Here is a 22,986-nt window from a genome sequence, read left to right on the forward strand (position 1 = left end):
GACTATTTAGGGTTATCAAAATTCAAGTAATTATCTTATCTGTGGTCGTGAACGCAAAGGGACGTCAAGTTGTGTCAACCCTAATAATTGCTCGGAGCAATGCTGAGCCGAACGGAGCCCAGTTTGCCCGAAGTCAGGAGTGTCTCCCCACTGGTTTAGGGCCAAGCAGAAATCCGTAACAATCCCGAGTGTAATTCAGGTTCAAAAGCAAAGTAAACAACAAGGAACATGTTTAACGTTTTTATTTCAATAAATTAAGCAGGTTGTTTTATTCAATACACATGTAATCGCCCTCGTACAATTTCGACAGGAATGTGTGCCTAGCCTAACGACCGCCACTGAAAGCTGACACTGGGGTTTAAACACTGAAAATTGTGATGATATTAAAATCTAGGAGCTCAGAGTTTTAATCCTATCTTAGGCAGAGGCGTAGCTAGGCGTGGGCGAAGTGGGCCGTCGCCCACGGCCTTGCGCCTCAAGGGGGGCCTCGCGCAAGGCCCTTTCGGATACAGAACGAAAAGAGCCTAGCAGATGTGATTTCGCCCACGGCTAGATTAGTTGCCCACTGCCTATAAGGTTGGCCGGTCGAAGTATTTTACAGATGGTTATACCTGTAAATCCTACGAATAATGTATCCGGCATCTATAGAATCTTAGCCAGTTGCCAACCCGTGTTCCTTTTATTTAGGATGTAAAATTTAAGCGTTTTTTATCTATCAATATCTGACGCTTAAAATTGTATCTTGAAATAATAATAAATCACGCAATGAAATAGTGGCTCGTGTTACATTTACGTGGAATAACCCATATCTAAAAGTTATAAATCTTAGTTGAAATAATGGACATTGACAATGTTAGCCATAATAGTAATAAAAGTGCTATATGGGTGGGACCCACAAAGCATTTTTTTATAAGTATAAATAACTTCGCAAAATGGAACGACATGAGTATGAAAATTCCATTGAGAATATCTAAAAAAACTACGAAAACCAGAATCAACTTTCAGTCACCAGTCTTTGGTGCCGAAAAGAATTTACGAATTCAGCACTTAAAATTCATCAAATCCGCCATATTTCACATTTACAGATTTCATCCACCGGTAGAACTCTTTAAATAAAATTCCAAATGACTCACGGTTACATATTTGAGACACCAACACTTACTCTAAAGCTATTTATTCACTGAGAAACATTTCTATTTTTAATGTCACTCACACGCCAACATTATGGGCGCAAGCAAGCCAATATAGATCTTATTTGAAAGCATGAAGGTTACATTGATAGCATACGCTATAAGACCAAAACATTTCGCTGGCTCAATAACAGCGTCCTATGTTTCACTTTTATCGAACTGAAATTTGAACATTGTCATATATGTAATAGTGACATTAACTCGAATTTCTACTATCTTAAAAATGTAACATAGAACCCTGTAATATTGGGCCAGCGACTTATAAGCGTTCCAGCATTAAAATGCTTGCAATATTCTTAAAATAAATCAATATGAATTCTTTGATAAACATTTATTATATAAACATGTAGAAATAAAATATTTCTCAGTGAATATATGGCTTAAATCAAATTTAATTGACCAATCCTAACAGATGTGACATGCCCTTCGGTAAAATTATTGCACAATATTATCTAGCTTTCTGTCTACATGTGGAATACTATATTGTACAATAATTTGACCTGGAGGCCATAGGACAATATAATTTTATTTATTTTACACGATGTACTTGGATACAGTAGAGTAGACATTAAATTAGGGATGTATACATTTTTTTTTATGTATCTTTCTTTGACAGAAAAGCACAGATAAGTTTGTGACCAGACTTCTGATGTGCCTGTCTCATCGCTGACGAAAAAGCGAATAACAATTGAGTATTTTCTATTATTATTTTCATTTATTAATATTGAATCAATGACACTATAGAAAAATCCTAGCTCTTAAAAAAAATGGTTCTAGCCATGGTATAATGATATACTCCGCCTGGTACTCCATTCCCGTCTTTTCTAGGTCACCTAACTGACACAAGCCTACGTCATCATGCGACAGCGCTATATGATAATATGCGATAGCGCTATATATAGCGGCCATGTTATTGTGACGTAGGCCTGTGTCACTCTGGGAATAGAAGACCATGTTTTATTAGACCATGGTTCTAGCTAATCGTCAGCAGTGTGACTGCTGCCAAAAATTTTTTTACATTTTCGTTACAGGCCAAACTAAAGAGGGTTTTTCCTAGTATTTAAAAATAGTTAGATATTTTTTTAAATACTTAGCTGTGCCTTTCAGACAAATATGTACCAGCATATTGTTTTATTATAGTTTTAGTTGACAAACACCACATATAAAATATGCAACGATATGAATACAATTCGGTTTTGACCATAGTTTTCACCGCGACTTAAAGCTACGTCCAAAAGTAAGTTCGCCAGTAAATTATAGCCAAACAATTTGAACTCACACTTAAATCAATTATCTGAGTATATTACTATATTTTAGTGACCAGGAAGTTCTTTGAGATATATTTCAATTAAATTTGATATTTACTTCTTGTTCAAGAAGGCAAGGTTCAGTTGAATAAATAGTTTAAAGCATTTAGTACATTTGAGAACAATTGAATCGTACAGTTATCAATAGTAGCGGATGAAACGATGCGCCAAAAGTATCTGCCACCCTGGATAACTTTTAGAATAGATATAAATCTCTACAGTTCGCGATATTTAAATCTCTTTTTGTTAAGCTGTTGGTATAGTAGATATCCTTTTGACGTGTAGTCCGATCCGCTTTTTTGGTGTTTATTTTATCAACTGTCCATGTTCCCGTATCCTGGGCACGGACACCAAATTGTAAAGACATCACAAGAATATTTGACAGAGAACCAACAATGACCTCCCGGTCTATATATCACACTTAAAACAGGTATTTCGATTACATATAGTCGTCTCACAATTATATGAATTTGGGAACAGTAAACATATCCAAACCTTTGGTTTTATAATACATATCAAGGTGTTTTATTGTGAAAAATAATGGGTATATTTAAGTTTTAAACTTGCTCTTATAAACGCAAAACGTACAAAGCTGATAATAAAGGCATTTTTGGAAATATATTGTATCTGTCATTTTATTTTTCCAAAAATATCCTTGAACCGATACCTGCAGTTAGGCAATAAAAAAGATAACCAGAAACATAATCATTAGTTTTTACATGTTTTTATCAAACAAAGATGAAATAATTAATTATCCTTGCAAATCTGTAACGTGTATAAAGATGACAACGAATATAGACACATAACTTTACATACAAAACTGTCATGGACACTAAGAAAAAAATAATTGAGTAAAAATGATGTTTCAAAGTCTAGTTTTCTATAACCGATTTTAATAAAATTGAGTAATAGGTACTAAAACCAGTTAGGGGCTGTCCATAAATTACGTCATCGATTTTTGACGATTTTGGACCCCCCCCCCCTATAATCATCCCAAAAATCATGCTTCAAATGACCCCATTTCCTCCTACTTCATGTCGTCTACCGTCATCCGATGTCCAGACCCCCCCCCCCCCCCCCCCCCCCTAATTTGAAATGACGTAATTTATGAATAGCCCCTTAGTATAACGATCAATTGATCATGTTTCTGGTTGCATCATAAATATAATCAATAATTATATACAATTATAATTCGACAAACAATTTTTCCGGATCTAAGCAGTACATTTATTTGATTTCATATCCTATTATGCTACTTACATTTATTTAGCACTGACAAAATACGATTTCCCATTGGTAATGTCGGTCGTGTTTTGTATAGAAATATGTATATATCATTATCGATTATTACTTTTTTTATAATACAATTTAAGTCTTTATTTTCATCAACATAAGACGTTGATAAACTAATTTTTATGAATCACTTGAGCAATATTTTTTTGCTAGGGATGTGACAAGGTACAAAATGGTACTGAAATTCAACTCCTTGTTGCCAATGTATTAAAACTGGGACAACAAAAGGTTGCATTGAATCTATTATGTGTGACAAGTTTATGTCTAGATGGAACCATTGGTTTTGTAAAATTATACTTAGTCCCGACAAAATAATCATTACGGTGTCAGAGAAGAGAAACGGAAGTTCAAAAAGTTGAAAATGTTTTCGGACAATTCTAGAATATATCACAAGTTTCCCTTTTGGGAATAGAAAACATCAGTAGGTGTCACCGTGTCACCCCATGTATCAAAGCGAAATCCATGTTACCGATGTCGACTCAACGGTCGTAGCGTCTTCAGAGCCTACCCTAATCGGTTTAAATCGATTCGGCGTCGACAAATGTGGCGATTCCTTTTTAACTATAAAACTTGTAGTTATGCTTTAACCCTATATTTTAATTTTCCAATATTTAATGAGTAGTATCTGTATACAAAACGCGACCGATAGCCCGCGGCGCCCCGCTATATAAGTATGTACACTCGACACTGGCACTAACCACATATCGTCCATGCGCGATACAGCCAACGTGCTTACTGGTTACACGGAGTCGTCTGGAACAATGTGACACTTTACTATGTTTTTCTTTTCAATAATACGCAAGCCTTAGTTGCCAACTTATACTATTAGACTAGCGGCTCAGTCCTAGTAATGCCCTATGTAAATTATATTACAGAGTAAAAAAAGGGTAAATGGGCCCGATTTTTGTTTTTGTTCGATTGTTTTTTTTTGACAAATGATAAAATTTGGTAGATTTGATAAGCTCCTCATTCTGGTCGGAATAAAAAAGAAATCCCAATTTTTGACAAACAAATGATGTAAATTTCCGTTAAGTTACGAAAATTCCATACGTTTACGTAGCTAACTCGGTGGAAGATATTGTAAGACATACGGTCAAATAGCGCTTATGTTGTACAGAATAATTATCCACCGAATTTTATCAAAATCTCATGAAAATACAAAAAACAATTACTTATAAAACAAAATAAAAATGGCGAGCACCAAATATTAATATCATATTAAGTAGGGTTTTAGTCTTACGTTAAAAACAAAAAATATTATGATAACGATGTATTCACAGTTGTGTTCATGTCGAACAGTTGTGACCTACTTAAGACGAGATAAAATGCCACAGTAAACTATTAGGTAGGTACTGAAATAATAAACTTGGACTCACCGTGATACCACCATTTCGTTTTCTTAGGATTTTTGCTGCATGTTTTGACGTAAAACGAGTTGTCTGGTGGCCGTTTCTGAAAATAGAAAGATTAAGTTAGCCCTTAAGCAAATCGTAATCGTAATAATAATACGTGAAATCTGATAATGAAATACATAGGTAGCAAATACCTTTCAGCTTCACAAAGCACCCGACAAGAGCACGGCTCTTAACCTTTTGAACGCCACAGACGGCAATTGATGTCAACGCAAAATCGTGACAACGACGCCAAAGACGGCATTTGACGTCGATCGATTTTTGATGAAAATCTTTTGAAAAACACCCCACTTTTAGGTTGGCATTATTTATTCACAAAACTAAATTTTACCCCCGTGGCGTCAGTGGCACGGTAAATGGATGCGCCGTTTGGCGTTCAAAAGGTTAAATAAAACCGGCCAAGTGCGAGTCGGACTCGCGCACCAAGGGTTCCGTACCATTACGCAAAAACGGCAAAAAAAAAACCACGTTCGTTGTATAGGAACCCCACTTAAATAATTATTTTATTCTGTTTTTAGTATTTGTTGTTATACTTAGCGGCAACAGAAATACATCATCTGTGAAATTTTCAACTGTCTAGCTATCACGGTTCATAAGATATAGCCTGGTGACAGACAGACGAACAGTGGAGTCTTAGTTATAGGGTCCCGTTTTTACCCTTTGGGTACAGAACCCTAATAAAAAAGAAGATCTTTCAGCTATATCCGACCTAGATTAATTATGGTCAGTTAAAAAAATGACGTGGTCTAACTATCTTACTAGTTAAATCGGTCGGCAACGACATTTCCAACCACAGCAATATTACTCCCATAGTATATGGTTGGTGTACTAGCCCCCTACCCAGATCAGGGTGGTCGTGGACTGTCGGAAGCTGGTTGGTAGTCGAACAGTAGGCGCTTAACTATTACTTTATTCAAAGTATACAAATATACAAGTGATTCATTTTCGGGTCACATATTATTATGTGTGCTACTTATCCTACACTTGCGTATGCCTCGAATGCCTCGATGCATGTTGATGTGACGACTTATTTTGATCTATTATTATGGCGCCCGGCCGCTATGTAAAAAAACCGGCCAAGTGCGAGTCGGACTCGCGCACGAAGGGTTTCGTACCATTACGCAAAAAACGGCAAACTAACACGTTTGTTGTATGGGAGCCCCACTTAAATATTTATTATATTCTGTTTTTAGCATTTAACAATAGAACAACAACTACATCATCTGTGAAAATTTCATCTGCCTAGCTATCACGGTTCATGAGATACAGCCTGGTGACAGACAGAGGAGTCTTAGTAATAGGGTCCCGTTTTTACCCTTTGGGTACGGAACCCTAAAAAAGAACAAGCCGTTACACCTAAACGGGGCCATTGGTAGCTTCCTTTGAAGCAGTTGTTTTGGATTCAAATCCTGGTAAGGTTTATATTTGTGATGTTCACGGATTTTTTTAAAGTTATGGATGTTTTTGTGTTCGTTTAAATAAGATGTGTTCGTTATATTATAACGAACCTTCTCCTTGCAGCTCGAGAGCATAGATACGATGGACAAACAGACTGACTGCACGGATAGCACCGGCGACCAGTCGTCCGTTAAAATGGACATTGGTCGTTATAACGAACATGTTGTATTACCTTCTCCTTGCAGCTCGATAGCATAGATACGATGGACAGACAGACTGACTGCACGGATAGCACCGGCGACCAGTCGTCCGTTAAAATGGACATTGGTCGTTATAACGAACATGTTGTATTACCTTCTCCTTGCAGCTCGATAGCATAGATACGATGGACAGACAGACTGACTGCACGGATAGCACCGGCGACCAGTCGTCCGTTAAAATGGACATTGGTCGTTATAACGAACATGTTGTATTACCTTCTCCTTGCAGCTCGATAGCATAGATACGATGGACAGACAGACTGACTGCACGGATAGCACCGGCGACCAGTCGTCCTTTAAAATGGACATTGTTCGTTATAACGAACATGTTGTATTACCTTCTCCTTGCAGCTCGAGAGCATAGATACGATGGACAGACAGACTGACTGCACGGATAGCACCGGCGACCAGTCGTCCGTTAAAATGGACATTGGTCGTTATAACGAACATGTTGTATTACCTTCTCCTTGCAGCTCGATAGCATAGATACGATGGACAGACAGACTGACTGCACGGATAGCACCGGCGACCAGTCGTCCGTTAAAATGGACATTGGTCGTTATAACGAACATGTTGTATTACCTTCTCCTTGCAGCTCGATAGCATAGATACGATGGACAGACAGACTGACTGCACGGATAGCACCGGCGACCAGTCGTCCTTTAAAATGGACATTGTTCGTTATAACGAACATGTTGTATTACCTTCTCCTTGCAGCTCGAGAGCATAGATACGATGGACAGACAGACTGACTGCACGGATAGCACCGGCGACCAGTCGTCCGTTAAAATGGACATTGGTCGTTATAACGAACATGTTGTATTACCTTCTCCTTGCAGCTCGATAGCATAGATACGATGGACAGACAGACTGACTGCACGGATAGCACCGGCGACCAGTCGTCCTTTAAAATGGACATTGTTCGTTATAACGAACATGTTGTATTACCTTCTCCTTGCAGCTCGAGAGCATAGATACGATGGACAGACAGACTGACTGCACGGATAGCACCGGCGACCAGTCGTCCTTTAAAATGGACATTGTTCGTTATAACGAACATGTTGTATTACCTTCTCCTTGCAGCTCGAGAGCATAGATACGATGGACAGACAGACTGACTGCACGGATAGCACCGGCGACCAGTCGTCCTTTAAAATGGACATTGTTCGTTATAACGAACATGTTGTATTACCTTCTCCTTGCAGCTCGATAGCATAGATACGATGGACAGACAGACTGACTGCACGGATAGCACCGGCGACCAGTCGTCCTTTAAAATGGACATTGTTCGTTATAACGAACATGTTGTATTACCTTCTCCTTGCAGCTCGAGAGCATAGATACGATGGACAGACAGACTGACTGCACGGATAGCACCGGCGACCAGTCGTCCGTTAAAATGGACATTGGTCGTTATAACGAACATGTTGTATTACCTTCTCCTTGCAGCTCGATAGCATAGATACGATGGACAGACAGACTGACTGCACGGATAGCACCGGCGACCAGTCGTCCTTTAAAATGGACATTGTTCGTTATAACGAACATGTTGTATTACCTTCTCCTTGCAGCTCGAGAGCATAGATACGATGGACAGACAGACTGACTGCACGGATAGCACCGGCGACCAGTCGTCCGTTAAAATGGACATTGGTCGTTATAACGAACATGTTGTATTACCTTCTCCTTGCAGCTCGATAGCATAGATACGATGGACAGACAGACTGACTGCACGGATAGCACCGGCGACCAGTCGTCCTTTAAAATGGACATTGTTCGTTATAACGAACATGTTGTATTACCTTCTCCTTGCAGCTCGATAGCATAGATACGATGGACAGACAGACTGATTGTACGGATAGCGCCGGCGACCAGTCGTCCGTTAAAATAGACAGGCAAATGTGCCCGTTGGAGTACACGTGCGGGTGTATGGGGATGTTGTTGCCTATGAATGTGACCTGCAAAAAGATAGAAATATAGTAAATAAATTGTACTAAATATTCGAAAAAAGGTAATCTTTGGGCCTATAGGGTAACATAATTGAAATAAATAAAGAAAATGTATCATATAATCATTCGAGTTCTCTATCATTTTATAACTGCTTGAACTTAATACATATTACAAAATCTGCCAATCATCTTGTTTTTCAATAATTCTTCAATGTTATATTTTTTGTATAGATGTAAGGTGATGTAAGAAATTATGTTCAAACGTTTAACAATAATCCCGATACCTACTGCCTTTGCTTTTATCAACATTGAAGAGATCTGTTTTGGTCTCGGCGTTGCGTCGAACATAAAGAGGTAAATACATAAGCAAATAATACTAGTAAAGTCTGGTAGTTTAGTCAATATTTATTTACTCATTCGACGTGCATTTATGATAACAAGTAGTTAAGCAGGCATACTAGGTATTCAGTACATAAACGAAGGCTCTTTGTAGGTTGCACGGAGCGGCTTAACAATAAATATTATGAGCGACCGCTAACAAGCGCGGACGCGTGCGACGCATTTTACCTAAAATAGCACTCGCGTGCGTGCAGTCAGCAGCTGAAGTTGCTAAGCGGGCGACGTGTTAATAATGACCTTAACGCTACTTTATTGTTAAGAGAATAAAAGCGTGTCAAGGTAATTTTGAACACCTCGCCCGCTTAGCAACTGCTGCTGACTGTACACGAGTATTTAGTAGCTAGAATAGCTCTAGAGTCCTTCTGAATCACGTTTTAAAAATAAAAACTTGACCAAGATGCAAACTTGCTTGAGGTTTTGTAAAGTTCTAATAATAATACATAGACTGGTAGAGAATGCCTTTTGGCATTAAGTCCGCCTTATGTACGATACGTTTTCTTTTGTGCAATAAAGTTTAAATAAATAAATAGACAAAAGGCTGGTCTTAAGTTTTTTTGCCTACATTGATTGATCAAGTGATCTATGACTTGTGCATTCAACTAACTTCACACATCCGCAATCGTATCTAATGAGCATGTTACTAAAATAGGCAAAAACTAAACCGGTCTTGTAAATATTATTTATTTAGGTACACGCGTAGCTAAGCGACCGCGGCCGTCTAACATTTTCATATTCGCGGATGCTGTCACAACACACTGAGACAAATATTATTTGTAAACCTTTACTATTATAAAAATTGAAGTATGCCACAGAAAAAAGGCAAAGGAAATATTTTGAAAGGAGAGAAAGGCGAAAAAAGAAAGGAAGGCGATAAGCCTGAAGAAGCTAAAGGTCCCATGTTTACTGAAGTTGAGAGGACATTCCTTGAGCTACAGTTAGCTGAAGCTAACAGGAAAGTAGCGAGACTCAGGACAACAGTGGAAGAGCTTGAACTAAGGAATGAGGAAATAAAGAAGGCCTACGACAAATTAGACGAAGATAGGGCTGACATTATTGCACACTTGAAGAGAGTTCTAAACAATAAAAACGGGGAAATTAACGAGTTAAAAGAACACGTAAAAACCTTAGAAGAAGCTAGACTAGTTGAAACAGCTGAACACAAAAAGAATGTCGCTGAGGTAGAGAAGAATTTCAAGGTTATGAAAGAGCAGCTAACTTCAGAATGTAAACTTTTGACTAGTAAACTTAATACGATGGAAGAATTCAGAATCACTAGAGATATTTTGATGGCGAAATTCGAAAAACAGGAACGCCAGCTAAAAGAACAAGAAATGATTTATAAAAGGAAGATATATGAGATTGAAAAGAAATTTGTGATTGGAAAGGATAAATTAAAGAAAGAAATGGAGAATCGCCTTATGCAACTAGCACAAGACTTTCAAGATAACACGGGACTAAGAATCGCGGCCACCACGCACAGGGTTATAAGAGAGAACATTGCTATTAATAACGAGTTGGAAAAAATATTGGCAAGTCAAGCTAAATTAGTTAATCAAAATGAAAAGTATAAAGAAAAAGAGGACGCAGCCAAACTTGCAAAAGAACTGGCGGAGGAAGAGCGAGACTTGGCCATTAAAAAGAGTATCGCACAACTAAAAGTAATCGATCAGCTCACTACAATTACGCAAAATGTAAAGAAAGACAAAGCGCTAATGGCAGTACAAAACGACAATATCGATCAACTAAAAGCAAAAATACAACAGTTGTCAAAAGAAAATGAGAATTTAATATTAAAAGTTAGAATATTAGAACAAAACTTGCACGGGAAAATGAATGAACAAAGTAAATCTATTTTGTACGCATCAAAAATAAGCAAAGAAAATAAAAAAATGAAGATGATATTGAGAGAAGCTGTAATAAGCATCCAATCAGCTCTCAGACTAGACGAATGGGCTACCAAAGACGCAGATAGAGGGACCATGGATCGAGAGACATTGTTGTTACGTCTGCTCAAAATTGTATCACAGTACCGTGATACAATTCGCGCCGAGTCTACAGAAACCTTAGTTTCATTCGAGAAAGTCTACGAAAAAGGCGATCTCGGCTTCATACCAAAAACGACAAAATCACAAAAATCGACATTGTCTATAGCTCCCAGCATAATGACATCTGGAGACTCACAAGAATCTTTCAAATGCTCTTCAGAATCATCTTCAATGTCAGATTTGGGCAGTATCAAGACAATACCAAGCATGCACATAATACCAGTGTCCACTGAGCCTCAACGCCCTGCTAAAGAAAGTTTCCAGTCTTTTATTACGTCGACTAAATCTAATACGAGTGATAGCAACCAAGCATCAGACGAAGATGACATGAATGATATAGATAAGCAATTGGAACAGAGCAAACTGGAGGTGCAACAGGCGTTCTTAAAAGATTTTCTTGCTCAAAGAAGACCTTCAAAATTATTTGAAATAGAAAGCGTACATGAAGAAACAAAGGAGGTTGTAGAAGGCGGTGAAGGGGAAGCCATGGGTGAAGCGGAGAAGGAAGAGACGGAAGATATAGTGAATGGTGAAACTGTGGGTGAAGAAGTTGCAGAGGGCGAGGAAATAAATGTGTCAGATGACGTTGAAGTGATACTTGAAGAACATCAGGAAGAATAGACATTGCAAGTTTTAATAGTCTTACACAAATTTTGGTATCATTTAAAAAATATAACTGACCTTATTACACGAAAACAAAAAGGATGGAAGCCATTGACTGCTAGCACGCTCTAGCAGTCTATGTAAGTATGCATATACATTCTTTTCATTTGGTTACTACATATATTGAGTAAAAGTACTCAATATCTCCTTAAATTATACATAAAAATAAATAAAAAACTAAAAATAATTCAAATAAAACACGACCCAGCGAGGATTACTACCTCTCTCCCGCAAACATCGGCCTATTTCCCCAAAAAGTCAGCGAGCTTCTTTGGTTCTTTCTTTGGTTACTTATAAAATGCTATTTAATATTTTTTAAGGTCATATAAAACATACTAACGGGCTCTTGGGTAAACAATGAAGCGATTACTGTCAATTGAATATGCAATAAATACTTTTACGAGCAGTATTTAAGTTTTACGATTATTTTCTTTGTAAACTAGTGAAGAGAGCTATAAACCTCGGGAAACCCCTTGACTCCTCCATGTTGTTATTTTTTTTTAAACTGAGTCCAATAATTCGCTGGCCCAATATTACAGGGTTCAATGTTTCACTTTTATCGAACTAGAACAGAACATTGTAATATTGAGCCAGCGAATTATCGGTTAAGAAATGCAACCTGTAGAGTAGACAGCTAGAAGCATTTATGCCCAAGCTGAAACGGAGACGCTTTGGTCGCTCGGTTCAAAATTAGGACTGCCAACTAAATACAGGGTAACCTTACCCTCAGGACTGCGGTGGTCCCTGATTCTCGAACTTCCTTATTATGTTTTTTCACATTTAGAAACATTGTTTTTTTTTTTAAGTAGGTAAGTTATAGGGATTTCTAGAGCACATTTAAATTTTACTAATTATAAACATATTTATGTATTCATAGTTTTTAGGTAGGGACCAAATTGTTTCAGTATGCGATGGGAAATTACCTTTTCCCGAGTTTTCTAGTCGCTCCAGGTCTTAGATAATGATGTAACAAATACGGAACAACAATTTCAACCTGGTAGACCTTCGCACGTCGGTATTACTAGTGTTATGTTGCTAATTGTTAGCCCACGCAACCAACACATCCATGTAAAGCTATTTTTGCCGGCCAAGCGACACGTAATATGTTATGTAACTCATTATACTGCATATGTGGTGCGAATATGGCTTTGAGTTTGGGCTAAGAAAATAAATTACTTCAACAAAACTAAATTTTGGATAAAATATATGTATTTTTTAAGTTTCAATTTTAATTCCATTATTTACCGTTTTTGTTTCCAAAACCAGCATCAACTAGGTATTTGACTGTAACGAAAATTTGTAAATCGTAATTTTTACGCAAAAATCGGCAAATCCGTTTAGGAGCTTACGCCTTAGACGCCACCCAGATGTTAAACTTATAGATACCACCCTATTTTTGCGTAGGTAATTAATAACGTATCCACAAGCCTTGTCCAGATCTTATTGAGTATGTTGCCTGAATTACTTCAGGCGTTGCCTGATTAGCCTAAAGAAAGATCACCTTCACCAAAACCCATTTTATTCTAGTGATAATGCGAAACCAAACAGGTAAATCCGCATATGACGTGTACGCGTTCAATGTCAAGGTAAGTATTGAATTCGCGTTATAAACATTTATTATAGGGCTATAAAAAACTTGTAGTAGGTATTCACATTCACACAAAATAAGTGTTCGGTTAATACAAACTTCTGAGTACGATTTAGCTCACTTCGCTTCTACCAATATACATTTTTCTATTTCAAAAGTACCTACCTACAGCCTACAATAGCCGTCTGAAAGTATATTTTAGGGAATGAGCCGTTTAGAAATGTACGTAAATTGTGTCTGACTAATCAAACACATCTCTGGAAACAATAACGGATTAGTTGGAAACAAATTTCGACATCCGAACTGTAAAAAAATATCGAACAAAAGTATTCATTTGTACCGAAAACAAAGGGCGAACTTAAACTTTTGACGTACTGTACATGTTATTAATTTGAGGCTTTTGAATCACAACATTGCGTATCAATAATCCCTACTAATATGTACTATAAATGCCAAAATAACTCTGTCGCTTAACCGATTTAGATGAAATTTGGTACCACGATCCTCTCCCATCCTTTCCAGGTGACCGAGCCAGCGGCCGCTTAGTTTAAATACTTTGGTAAATATTATGGTACCGATAACGGTTTATTATTAACCCAGTTCGGTAATCTTATCATTATCGCGATTCGCGAGGTAATAACGAATTTACTCTTGTATTTTACAAGCCCACCTAAATGTTTCTGCAACAAGCGATATCAATATCACAAAGATAAGCTTATGCATTTTATTATTTTTACTATTTTTGATACGATCTGGTAACATTTTCTAATGTTTACTTTTTAAGTTTTATGAACACCGGCTAGCAGACAGATAAGATAAAAAGATAAAAAGATTAGATCAAAGATAAGAAACTAGAGCGATCGGTTCGGGCATTCTCGGCTCCGTTCGGCTCGGCATTGCTCCGAGCAATTATTAGGGTTGGCACAACTTGACGTCCCTTTGCGTGCACAACCACAGATAGATAATTACTTGAATTTTGACAACACTAATTAGCCGAAAGGGATAGAATGGGACAGCATGATTCGTCCCTGAACCTCTGTCATACTTCGGTTTTGTAGGAACTTTCTTTTCTGTACGGTAGTATTATTACTGTAAAACACGCAAGATATAGGTACAGTAGGTACACTCAGTGGCGTAGCTAGCATGGGTGGCACCCGGGGCGGAAATTGTGCGGGTCACCCCAAAATTCAACCAAAATTTTAAAATATATTTATTTAAAAAAGTAAAAGTAATTTATGTTTAATATTCCATAGCACACAATTTTACTCCATCGGTTTCATTTTAGATTCCATGAACTCTCACTAATCCACACCCTGGCGGGTGTTGCCTCTGCGTGCGTTCGCGTTCTATGACACGGGCAAGGACAGCATCCGCTCGGTGTAACCCACATTTCATAAGTGTCAAAAGGGCATCTACGTGTTGGCCTGGGCTCCGCGCAAGCCTCCCAAAGGTCCGAGTCATCATTGTCCCGTGAAAGATAATACAAATAATTTATGTTGTAAAAAATTAAAAACTTTTTTGCCAAGTGCGAGATTTGGAAGAGATTCTGTAAAATCGGTTTAACAATGAATTTCAAATAGTCCAGAGTGGTCTAGAGTCACCCAATTAGAAACAGTGACATAGTTTCTCAATTACAGAAATAATCACATAATAAAAAAAACCTTTCTGAATAAAAAAGCCTACGAGGCGCCAACATATTATTGTTACATACCAGTTGCCCACGAGGAACCCGAGAGTTTTTAACCACGCATTTCTGAGGCCAAAATAAGGAAAAAATACTAAAAGAGTTTACGTCAATTTCGCCAAAAAAAAAAATGTTTTTTGTTTTTTTGTACGTATTTGTACATAAAATGTAAATATGCTATAATTTTTAAAACTGTCACCCAAAAATAATTTTAACTTTTTTTGTAAATTACAGAAATAATCACATAATTTAAGAAAAAATACCTTTACAATGGTCCCGAATTAAAAAAAAACCTACGAGGCGCCAACATATTATTGTTACATACTTACCAGGTGCCCAAGAGGGACCCGAGAGATTTTAACCACGCATTTCCGAGGCCAAAAGAAGGAAAAAATACTAAAAAAGTTTACGTCAATTTCGCAAAACATTTCTTTTTCGATTTTTTGTACGTTATTGTAGATAAAATATAAATGCTATTTGTAAAACTATCACTCAAAAAGAATTTTAACTTTTTTTGTAAAACCTAGTTTTTGCAAAGTGTACTTGTCACTTTTTTACATTCTATCAATAAGGATATTTTATAGATGGCACTAGTGATGTTCACGGTCGGGTGTCACCCCTAAATGGGTGACACCCGGGGCGGGCCGCCCCCGCCGCCCCCCCTAGCTACGCCACTGGGTACACTTAAAAAAGCGCAGTGTTGGAACTGACCTCTGGGGAGTCGAAGGGGTACTTGTTGGTGAATTTGAACTGGAGGACGAATTTCTCCCCCTCGTACAGGGTGCCGGGGACGCCTTCCATGTGTACTGTCCACCTGTCAACAACACACGGACCTTAAATAACATTTAACAAAAACCGGCCAAGTGCGAGTCGGACTCGCGCACGAAGGGTCCCGTACCATTACGCATAAAATCATGTTTGTATTGGGAGCCCTACTTAAATATTTATTATATTCTGTTTTTAGTATTTGTTGTTATAGCGGCAACAGAAATATGTACATCATCTGTGAAAAATGTCAACTGCCTAGCTATCACGGTTCATGAGATACAGCCTGGTGACAGACAGACGGACGGACAGCGGAGTTTTAGTAATAGAGGGTCCCGTTTTTACCCTTTGGGTATGGAACCCTAAAACAGAACAGATGATTTTCCAAAGAGCCCATCATCAGATCGGTCAGATCCTGATGATGGATCATTTCAAACAAAAAAAAAAACGTAATATCCGGCCGTCGTCGAGAAATCAGGGAACATAAAACAACAAAGATCGCGAAGAATTGATGTCGGTAAAAATGAGTGACTTAAATCAATGAATGATAGTTATATCGTAATTAAGTACATCAATCGTATTTTAATCTAATGCCTTGAACATAAATATCAAAATGCGTTTATTTTATATTATGTACACATGTGCCTGCACGGCACCTCCTAGTTATAGTTTAGTTTTAAGAAACACGTGCTGTGCCCTAACATGGTTCATGTGTGGACTGTACCCTAATGTAATATCTGTTTAGTACCACATGATTATTATGCAATAAATTATGAATTGTTACAGTCGCCGTCAGATATATCGGAGCGGCCGAGGTGCTCAAAATATATGAACACACACTAACGCCTTGGCAATAGTATCGTAGGCGTGGCTCACTCCGCGATTTCGTCGCTTTGCTACAGGTAGCTAAAAGTACATCTACAATTTTGGTGGTTAGCCATAAGCCGCGCGTGGCGCTGTCACCACCTAGCGACCATATCTGTCCTGATCGTAACAGACGCGTTTTGTTAGAGAGCGAGTCTTCTGTACCAACTTACCAAGTACTATTATTTATTCTGTGACTGTACATAAGTTCCGAAAAACTCATAGGTAAAGTCAGCATCATATAGATGGATAGTGGTAGCCTAAGTGGCATAACTAATGTCTTCGCAATAAGGTTTAGGTACGAAAGTTCCTCTCAAAAACCCGCTCCCATACAATCAAACTATGTTAACTATGCATTCAAACGAATACAGTTAGCAGCAGAAGTTGCTAAGCGGGCGATGTGTTCAAAATGATCTTGACGCGACTTTATTGTTAGGAGAATAAGAGCGTGTCGTGGGAGGTCGCGGGTTCAAACCCCGGCTCGTACCAATGAGTTTTTCGGAACTTATGTACGAAATATCATTTGTTATTTACCAGTTACTTGTCGGTGGAGGAAAACATCGCGAGGAAACCGGACTAATCCCAATAAGGCCTAGTTTCCCCTCTGGGTTGGAAGGTCAGATGGCAGTCGCTTTCGTAAAAACTAGTGTCTACGTCAAATCATGGGATTAGTTGCCAAGCGGACCCCAGGCTCCCATGAGCCGCGGCAAAATGCCCGGATAACGCGAGGAAGAAGAAGAATAAAGGCGGGGACACACTTATCCCACGTACGCAACGTTATGCAATGCATTATGACATCTGAACCCTGAAAGTTGTATGCTTAGAAACATACTTGTCATGCGTTGCATTGCGTATGACAAGTATGTTTCTAAGCGTACAAATATCAGGGTTCAAATGTCATAATGCATTGCATACGTTGCGTACGTGGGATAAGTGTGTCCCGAGCTTAAGAGCGTGTCAAGGTAATTTTGAACACCTCGCCCGCTTAGCAATTTTTGCTGCTGACTGTACCAGACACAGATACTTAGATGATGTCGGCGGCTACGTTCGTGTGACTTAACCGTATTTACAATGGTAACCATTATTTTGCAATCCATTGTAAGGCATAAATAAATAAACGTATCATTCGGCTGACATAATCAGGAATGCAACTAGAATTCTATTCATAGATATATGTGACGTTATCTATGAAAAGGGACCTTATTGTCGATGGCGCTTACGCCATTATTATCGATGCTCCGATATAAATACAATGCCGCGCGACGCTGTGCGGCGTAAGCGCCATCGACAATAAGGTCCCTTTTCATAAATAATGCCCCATATTTACACGCACTGTTATAGGTATTTTACATATCTTGAATTAAGTCACAGACCGCGTCGCGTTTACAATACAATAGTCATAATTTGCATCTGTTTAAACAAGGAACACAGTCACCATCAGATACATTTGAGCGGCCAAGGTAACTCATAAATATCTGAACACACCTCTATTGCCAAGGCGTTAAGAGTGCGTGTTCAGATCAGTTTCACTATTTTTGAGCTCCTTGGACGCTCCTGATGGCGCCTGTACTATCAAATATATCCTGCTGGACATAGGCCTCCCCCAAAGAGTGCCACAATGACCGGTCTTGCGCCACCCGCATCCAGCGGACTCCCGCGACCTTTACCAGGTCGTCAGTCCACCTTGTGGGGGGTCTACCCACGTTGCGCCTTCCGGTACGTGGTCGCCACTCGAGAACCTTTCCGCCCCAACGGCCATCGGTTCTACGGGCAATGTGCCCCGCCCACTGCCACTTAAGTTTAGCGATTCGGAGGGCTACATCGGTTACTTTGGTTCTGCTGCGGATGGCCTCATTTCTGATGCGATCACGCAGAGAGACTCCAAGCATAGCCCTCTCCATTGCCCTTTGGGTGACTTTGAGCCTTCTTATGAGGCACACAGTAAGCGGCCACGTTTCAGTTCCATATGTCATCACTGGCAACACACACTGGTCGAAGACTTTCGTCTTGAGACACTGCGGAATATTGGACAAAAAGATGTGCCGTAGCTTCCCAAACGCTGCCCAACCGAGCTGCCGCCGATTAACCTCTTTCTCGAAGTTGGACCTACCTAATAACTGGACAGTCTGTCCTAGGTATATATAATCGTCTACAACTTCAAGTGTCTCCGATTGTAACAGGAGTTGGTTCTACACGGGCATTTGACATGATCTTCGTCTTGTCCATGTTCATCCTCAGACCAACTCGCTCGGAAGCTTTACTTAGGTCATCGAGCATCATACTCAAATCCTCCGTAGTCTCAGCCAAGATTACAATATCGTCCGCAAACCGAAGATGAGTGATGTCTCGCCGTTTATGTTGATGCCAAGCCAGTCCAAAGTCTTGAAAACATCCTCCAATCCAGCGGTAAACAGTTTAGGAGAAATAACTTCCCCTTGCCTGACTCCCCGCTGCAACGGAATAGGTTTCGAGTTCTGGTCCTGGAGTCGGACTGACATAGTGGCGTTCTCGTACAAACACTTCAGCACTTCGATATAGCGGTAATCCATTTGGCACCTTTGGAGAGATTGTAGTACGGCCCAGGTTTCGATCGAATCGAAGGCTTTCTCGTAGTCCACAAACGCTAAGCAGAGAGGCAGGTTATACTCCTCAGTCTTCTGTATTACCTGACGGAGCGTATGGATGTGGTCTACGGTACTAAAGCCTCTTCGGAAACCGGCTTGTTCAGGAGGCTGGAAGTCATCTAGCCTGCGTGCGAGACGGTTCGTAATGACTCTTGAAAACAGTTTATAGACATGGCTCAGAAGTGAGATGGCTCGGTAGTTCTTGAGTAGGGCATTGTCACCTTTTTTGAAGAACAACACCACCACACCTCTGTTCCATGCCTTAGGCGTTCTCCCTTCGAGTAAGACGGAATGGATCACGGCTTCGCGCAAGTTCCGCACTCTGGTGTGAAGCAGGCTTTACGAAATTCGTAAGAATGTAGTCTTTTAAAGAAACGTTATAATCGTTACCGCAGAGAAAGACGAATAAATAGCTCAACCGTAAAGCTAGAGCTATAGTGAGTCGTCGTACAGTCGCCATCAGATATATATTATGTATATCTTATCTTATATATGTATACTGTAATCTAAATGTAACTACTTTCATGGCGCATTAGTTATACACTGTAATGTCATGTAAACGTGTTTTCAATAAATAAAAAATAAACAATATCGCAGCGGCTAAGGCGTTCACAAATATCTGAACACGCCTCTATTGTCAAGGCGTTAGAGTGCGTGCTCAGATATTTTTGAGCACTTCGGCCGCTCCGATATATATAAAAGTGGGTAATTCTGAAACGCATCTTCTGATGATCTCATATATTAAATGAGATGTTGCATTAAAATTAGGTATGTAGGCAGGTTCTTTGTACTCATTGTCTAATGATGTCATTGTGTAGATCTGCGGTTCGGCAACCTGCGGCCCGCGGGCCGCATGCGGCTCGCGAAACTGTCACTTGCGGCCCTAGAGGCGCCTTGGCTATTTTGTATGTAATAGTGACAAACGACAATGTCTCATAAAGTCATAAATATTAACAAAGTACGGCCCGCGTCACCTCCGTTAACTACTATGTGGCCCTTGGCTGCTAAAAGGTTGCCGACCGCTGGTGTAGATCATTTGGGTTATTAATGTTACTATACGATAATGAAAGTGGTGATTCTGTATCGCATATTGTGGCGATTTCATATTTATGTTAAACGAGTAAATATTCGCATTCGACTTTTGTAGGTATGTAAGGTACCTACATTTGCTATCATAATAATTATGAGAATGGATCCATTTTGCAAAAAAATACGTATAATATACCAAAGTAATATCGCGGAAATAACCGGATTTTTCGCCGAAACCGAAGGTTCGGCTTTGCACTGGTTTCCGCCGAAACTGAACCTTAATTGATTTTGCAAAGACTAAACTGAAAACGGTGGTAGATCAATTGACATTACTATGTTACACAATAAAATAATACAAGTACCCACTAAAACTAGGGTTTAACAAACAATAATTTATTTGCAAAAACAGGGTAGCGTTTACAGGTCTTAACTGTAAGTAAACTTTGCAGACATGCTAAATAATTAAGGCTCCGTCACACAGGCACGTTTGGCGAGCGACGCGTGAGCGTGGCGCGCCGCTTTTACATATAAAACGCTCACGCCGCGCTCACGCCCCGCCCGGAAAACGCGCCTGTGTGACGGAACCTTTAGGCTATTCACCAGAGAACTAATTGCAATACGTAAACAAAATCATTTATGCAGATGAGAGTAGATTCCATCAAACTGTACCAGATTGAGCTTGAAATGAACTGAGTGGGTGGAAAAGGGAATAACGGCTCGGCCACGACATTGCGCGACTTGCGACGGCGGCAGCGATAACCACTGGTTGGAGCGAGACACAGCGATCGGACCTTTCGTTCCCACCTATGGTTGTAGCTGCCGCCGTCGCCAGTCGCGTAATGTCGTGGCCGAGCCGTTAGCGTACTACTACTGTCATTGAACCAGAATTATTGTATGTGATTCAGACAAAAGTGTGAAAATTTGCTAAACCAGCGGACTGCAAAACATCCATCACTATTATGAAGAAATCTCGTATCTCAACTGCTATCCCTAGTTGTAACTCAGTCACTCTGTATAGAACATATAGTTATTTTTTTAAACTATAAAGTACTAAGGCATATATTTCTACGCAAGAAACAAAATTAGCCTACTATTTCCTATGGACAGTTCTTGAAGAATGGCCAGTTATTGACACCTTATACTAAAAATGAATTGTTTCTAGGTGAATAGAATTTATTTTTAGTACAAGGGGGCCAGTTATTAAATAGTGGCCAGTAATTGACAATTTACCCTACATGTTACCTACCTAAATTTTTCTTTAGATTGTCATAAAATGGTCTATCATATCAGCTAAAATTGCAATGTCTTTTACTCCTATAAATAAAGTTAAGTTTACTTGAAATAAAAACAAATTAAAATATTTTCTGAAAATAATTTAATTCGTTCTAATACTTCTGATAGTAAAGTTAAGAGGTTTGTAACATAAGTTAACTAGAAATGAAATGACATTAAAAAAGTTCTATTAGCCTCAATATTTTCCTTCCCTATCACATTAATTAAGCACAATACACTGTTGCTTTGATAAAATACACTTTAGACCTTTTTATACTGATTTAAATTATAGTGCTTGTAATAACTCTTAGTCAATATAATCATTTATTTCCTTGTATGGGCACATTTAGCCTTCAATCCTATCATTATGTAGTTATTGAGTGACAGATGCTTCCTAAAATAGATAATATTCATACATATACAATCACTTAACGTCAAATGTACGACACACCCGTAAATAATAAGATATATGTGCCAAATACTATAATAATATTTGTCTTGTTTGTGTCCTACTATAACATAATACTAGCTAGAGCAACCTCTCTATACTAAATTATTCAAATGCAGTTGACTTTAATTATTAATATCCATATATTCTATTTTAGCATGCTGTTGTCCTATGCACCAAATTAAAATATCTAATTAGAATAGTTGACATACAAGGGTCAATAATTTATGGCAAACTTACAGTGTTAGATTTTGGCTGGCCTGATCTCCGTCCACGGTGACTCCCGGTGGAGGCTCCCTCATCAGGGACATTAGTTCTTTTTGTAATCTCCGCTAAAAGAAACATACAAGTTATGTGTAAGTTACGGGGTGTTATGCATAATGTGACGCAGCGAGTACATCACTACATTAAGGAAACATACACAAGACATATCTACAAGTGTTTTCGTTAAAGTTTTTGAATAAAACACTAATAATGTTTAGTTATGTGGTCAACACAACAAAATAAATTGTCATAAAAAATCATCTGAAGAAAACTGTCATAACAGCGTTGCAACAATAAACACCACATATTTTGGCACTGTAAAAATTCCTTGGCACCAGTTACAGGGGCAGGAGAGAAAACTTTTTGACCTAAAATAAATACGTGATAATGTCGCAGATGGTAATAATTAATTATTTTTACAAACCTCAGACGGGGACATAGCCGCCATTTGTATTCCAATTTAGACATATGATGTTACCACACAAAAAAAAACTTTTGAACATTCAACATTGTATTTTCTACATTGGCAACT

At 38.8% G+C, this 22,986-nt stretch overlaps 2 protein-coding genes and 1 long non-coding RNA gene across 3 annotated transcripts in view; 2 read left to right on the forward strand and 1 right to left on the reverse strand.

Annotated features, from left to right (window-relative positions):
- LOC134795739 (uncharacterized) overlaps positions 1-22,986 on the forward strand; it is a 246,170-nt gene that overhangs the window by 112,815 nt on the left and 110,369 nt on the right. The window lies entirely within an intron of this gene.
- LOC134795718 (ubiquitin-conjugating enzyme E2 W) lies at positions 3,618-22,985 on the reverse strand. The gene is made up of 6 exons (XM_063767667.1): positions 22,879-22,985; positions 22,431-22,522; positions 15,900-16,002; positions 8,663-8,818; positions 5,167-5,242; positions 3,618-4,543 (listed from the first exon to the last, which is right to left on the reverse strand). Exons 1-6 carry the CDS (start codon positions 22,900-22,902, stop codon positions 4,530-4,532), a joined length of 465 nt encoding a protein of 154 aa, XP_063623737.1. The 5' UTR covers positions 22,903-22,985; the 3' UTR covers positions 3,618-4,529.
- Positions 9,957-12,325, forward strand: LOC134795629 (cilia- and flagella-associated protein 157-like). Its single transcript, XM_063767529.1, has one exon. The coding sequence runs from the start codon at positions 10,012-10,014 to the stop codon at positions 11,872-11,874; it is 1,863 nt and encodes a 620-aa protein (XP_063623599.1). The 5' UTR covers positions 9,957-10,011; the 3' UTR covers positions 11,875-12,325.

Source organism: Cydia splendana, chromosome 12 (genome assembly GCF_910591565.1).
Source record: "Cydia splendana chromosome 12, ilCydSple1.2, whole genome shotgun sequence".
NCBI classification, from domain to species: Eukaryota; Metazoa; Arthropoda; class Insecta; order Lepidoptera; family Tortricidae; genus Cydia; species Cydia splendana.

Excerpts from the sequence above, each read along its gene's own strand:
- LOC134795629 (XM_063767529.1), top strand. The coding sequence starts at position 10,012 with ATGCCACAGAAAAAAGGCAAAGGAAATATTTTGAAAGGAGAGAAAGGC.
- LOC134795718 (XM_063767667.1), bottom strand. The coding sequence starts at position 22,902 with ATGGCGGCTATGTCCCCGTCTGAG. Across the intron at positions 22,523-22,878 it reads CGGCTATGTCCCCGTCTGAG|CGGAGATTACAAAAAGAACT; the intron begins GTTTGTAAAAAT and ends TGTTTCTTTTAG. Across the intron at positions 5,243-8,662 it reads TATCGAGCTGCAAGGAGAAG|AAACGGCCACCAGACAACTC; the intron begins GTAATACAACAT and ends TTCTATTTTCAG.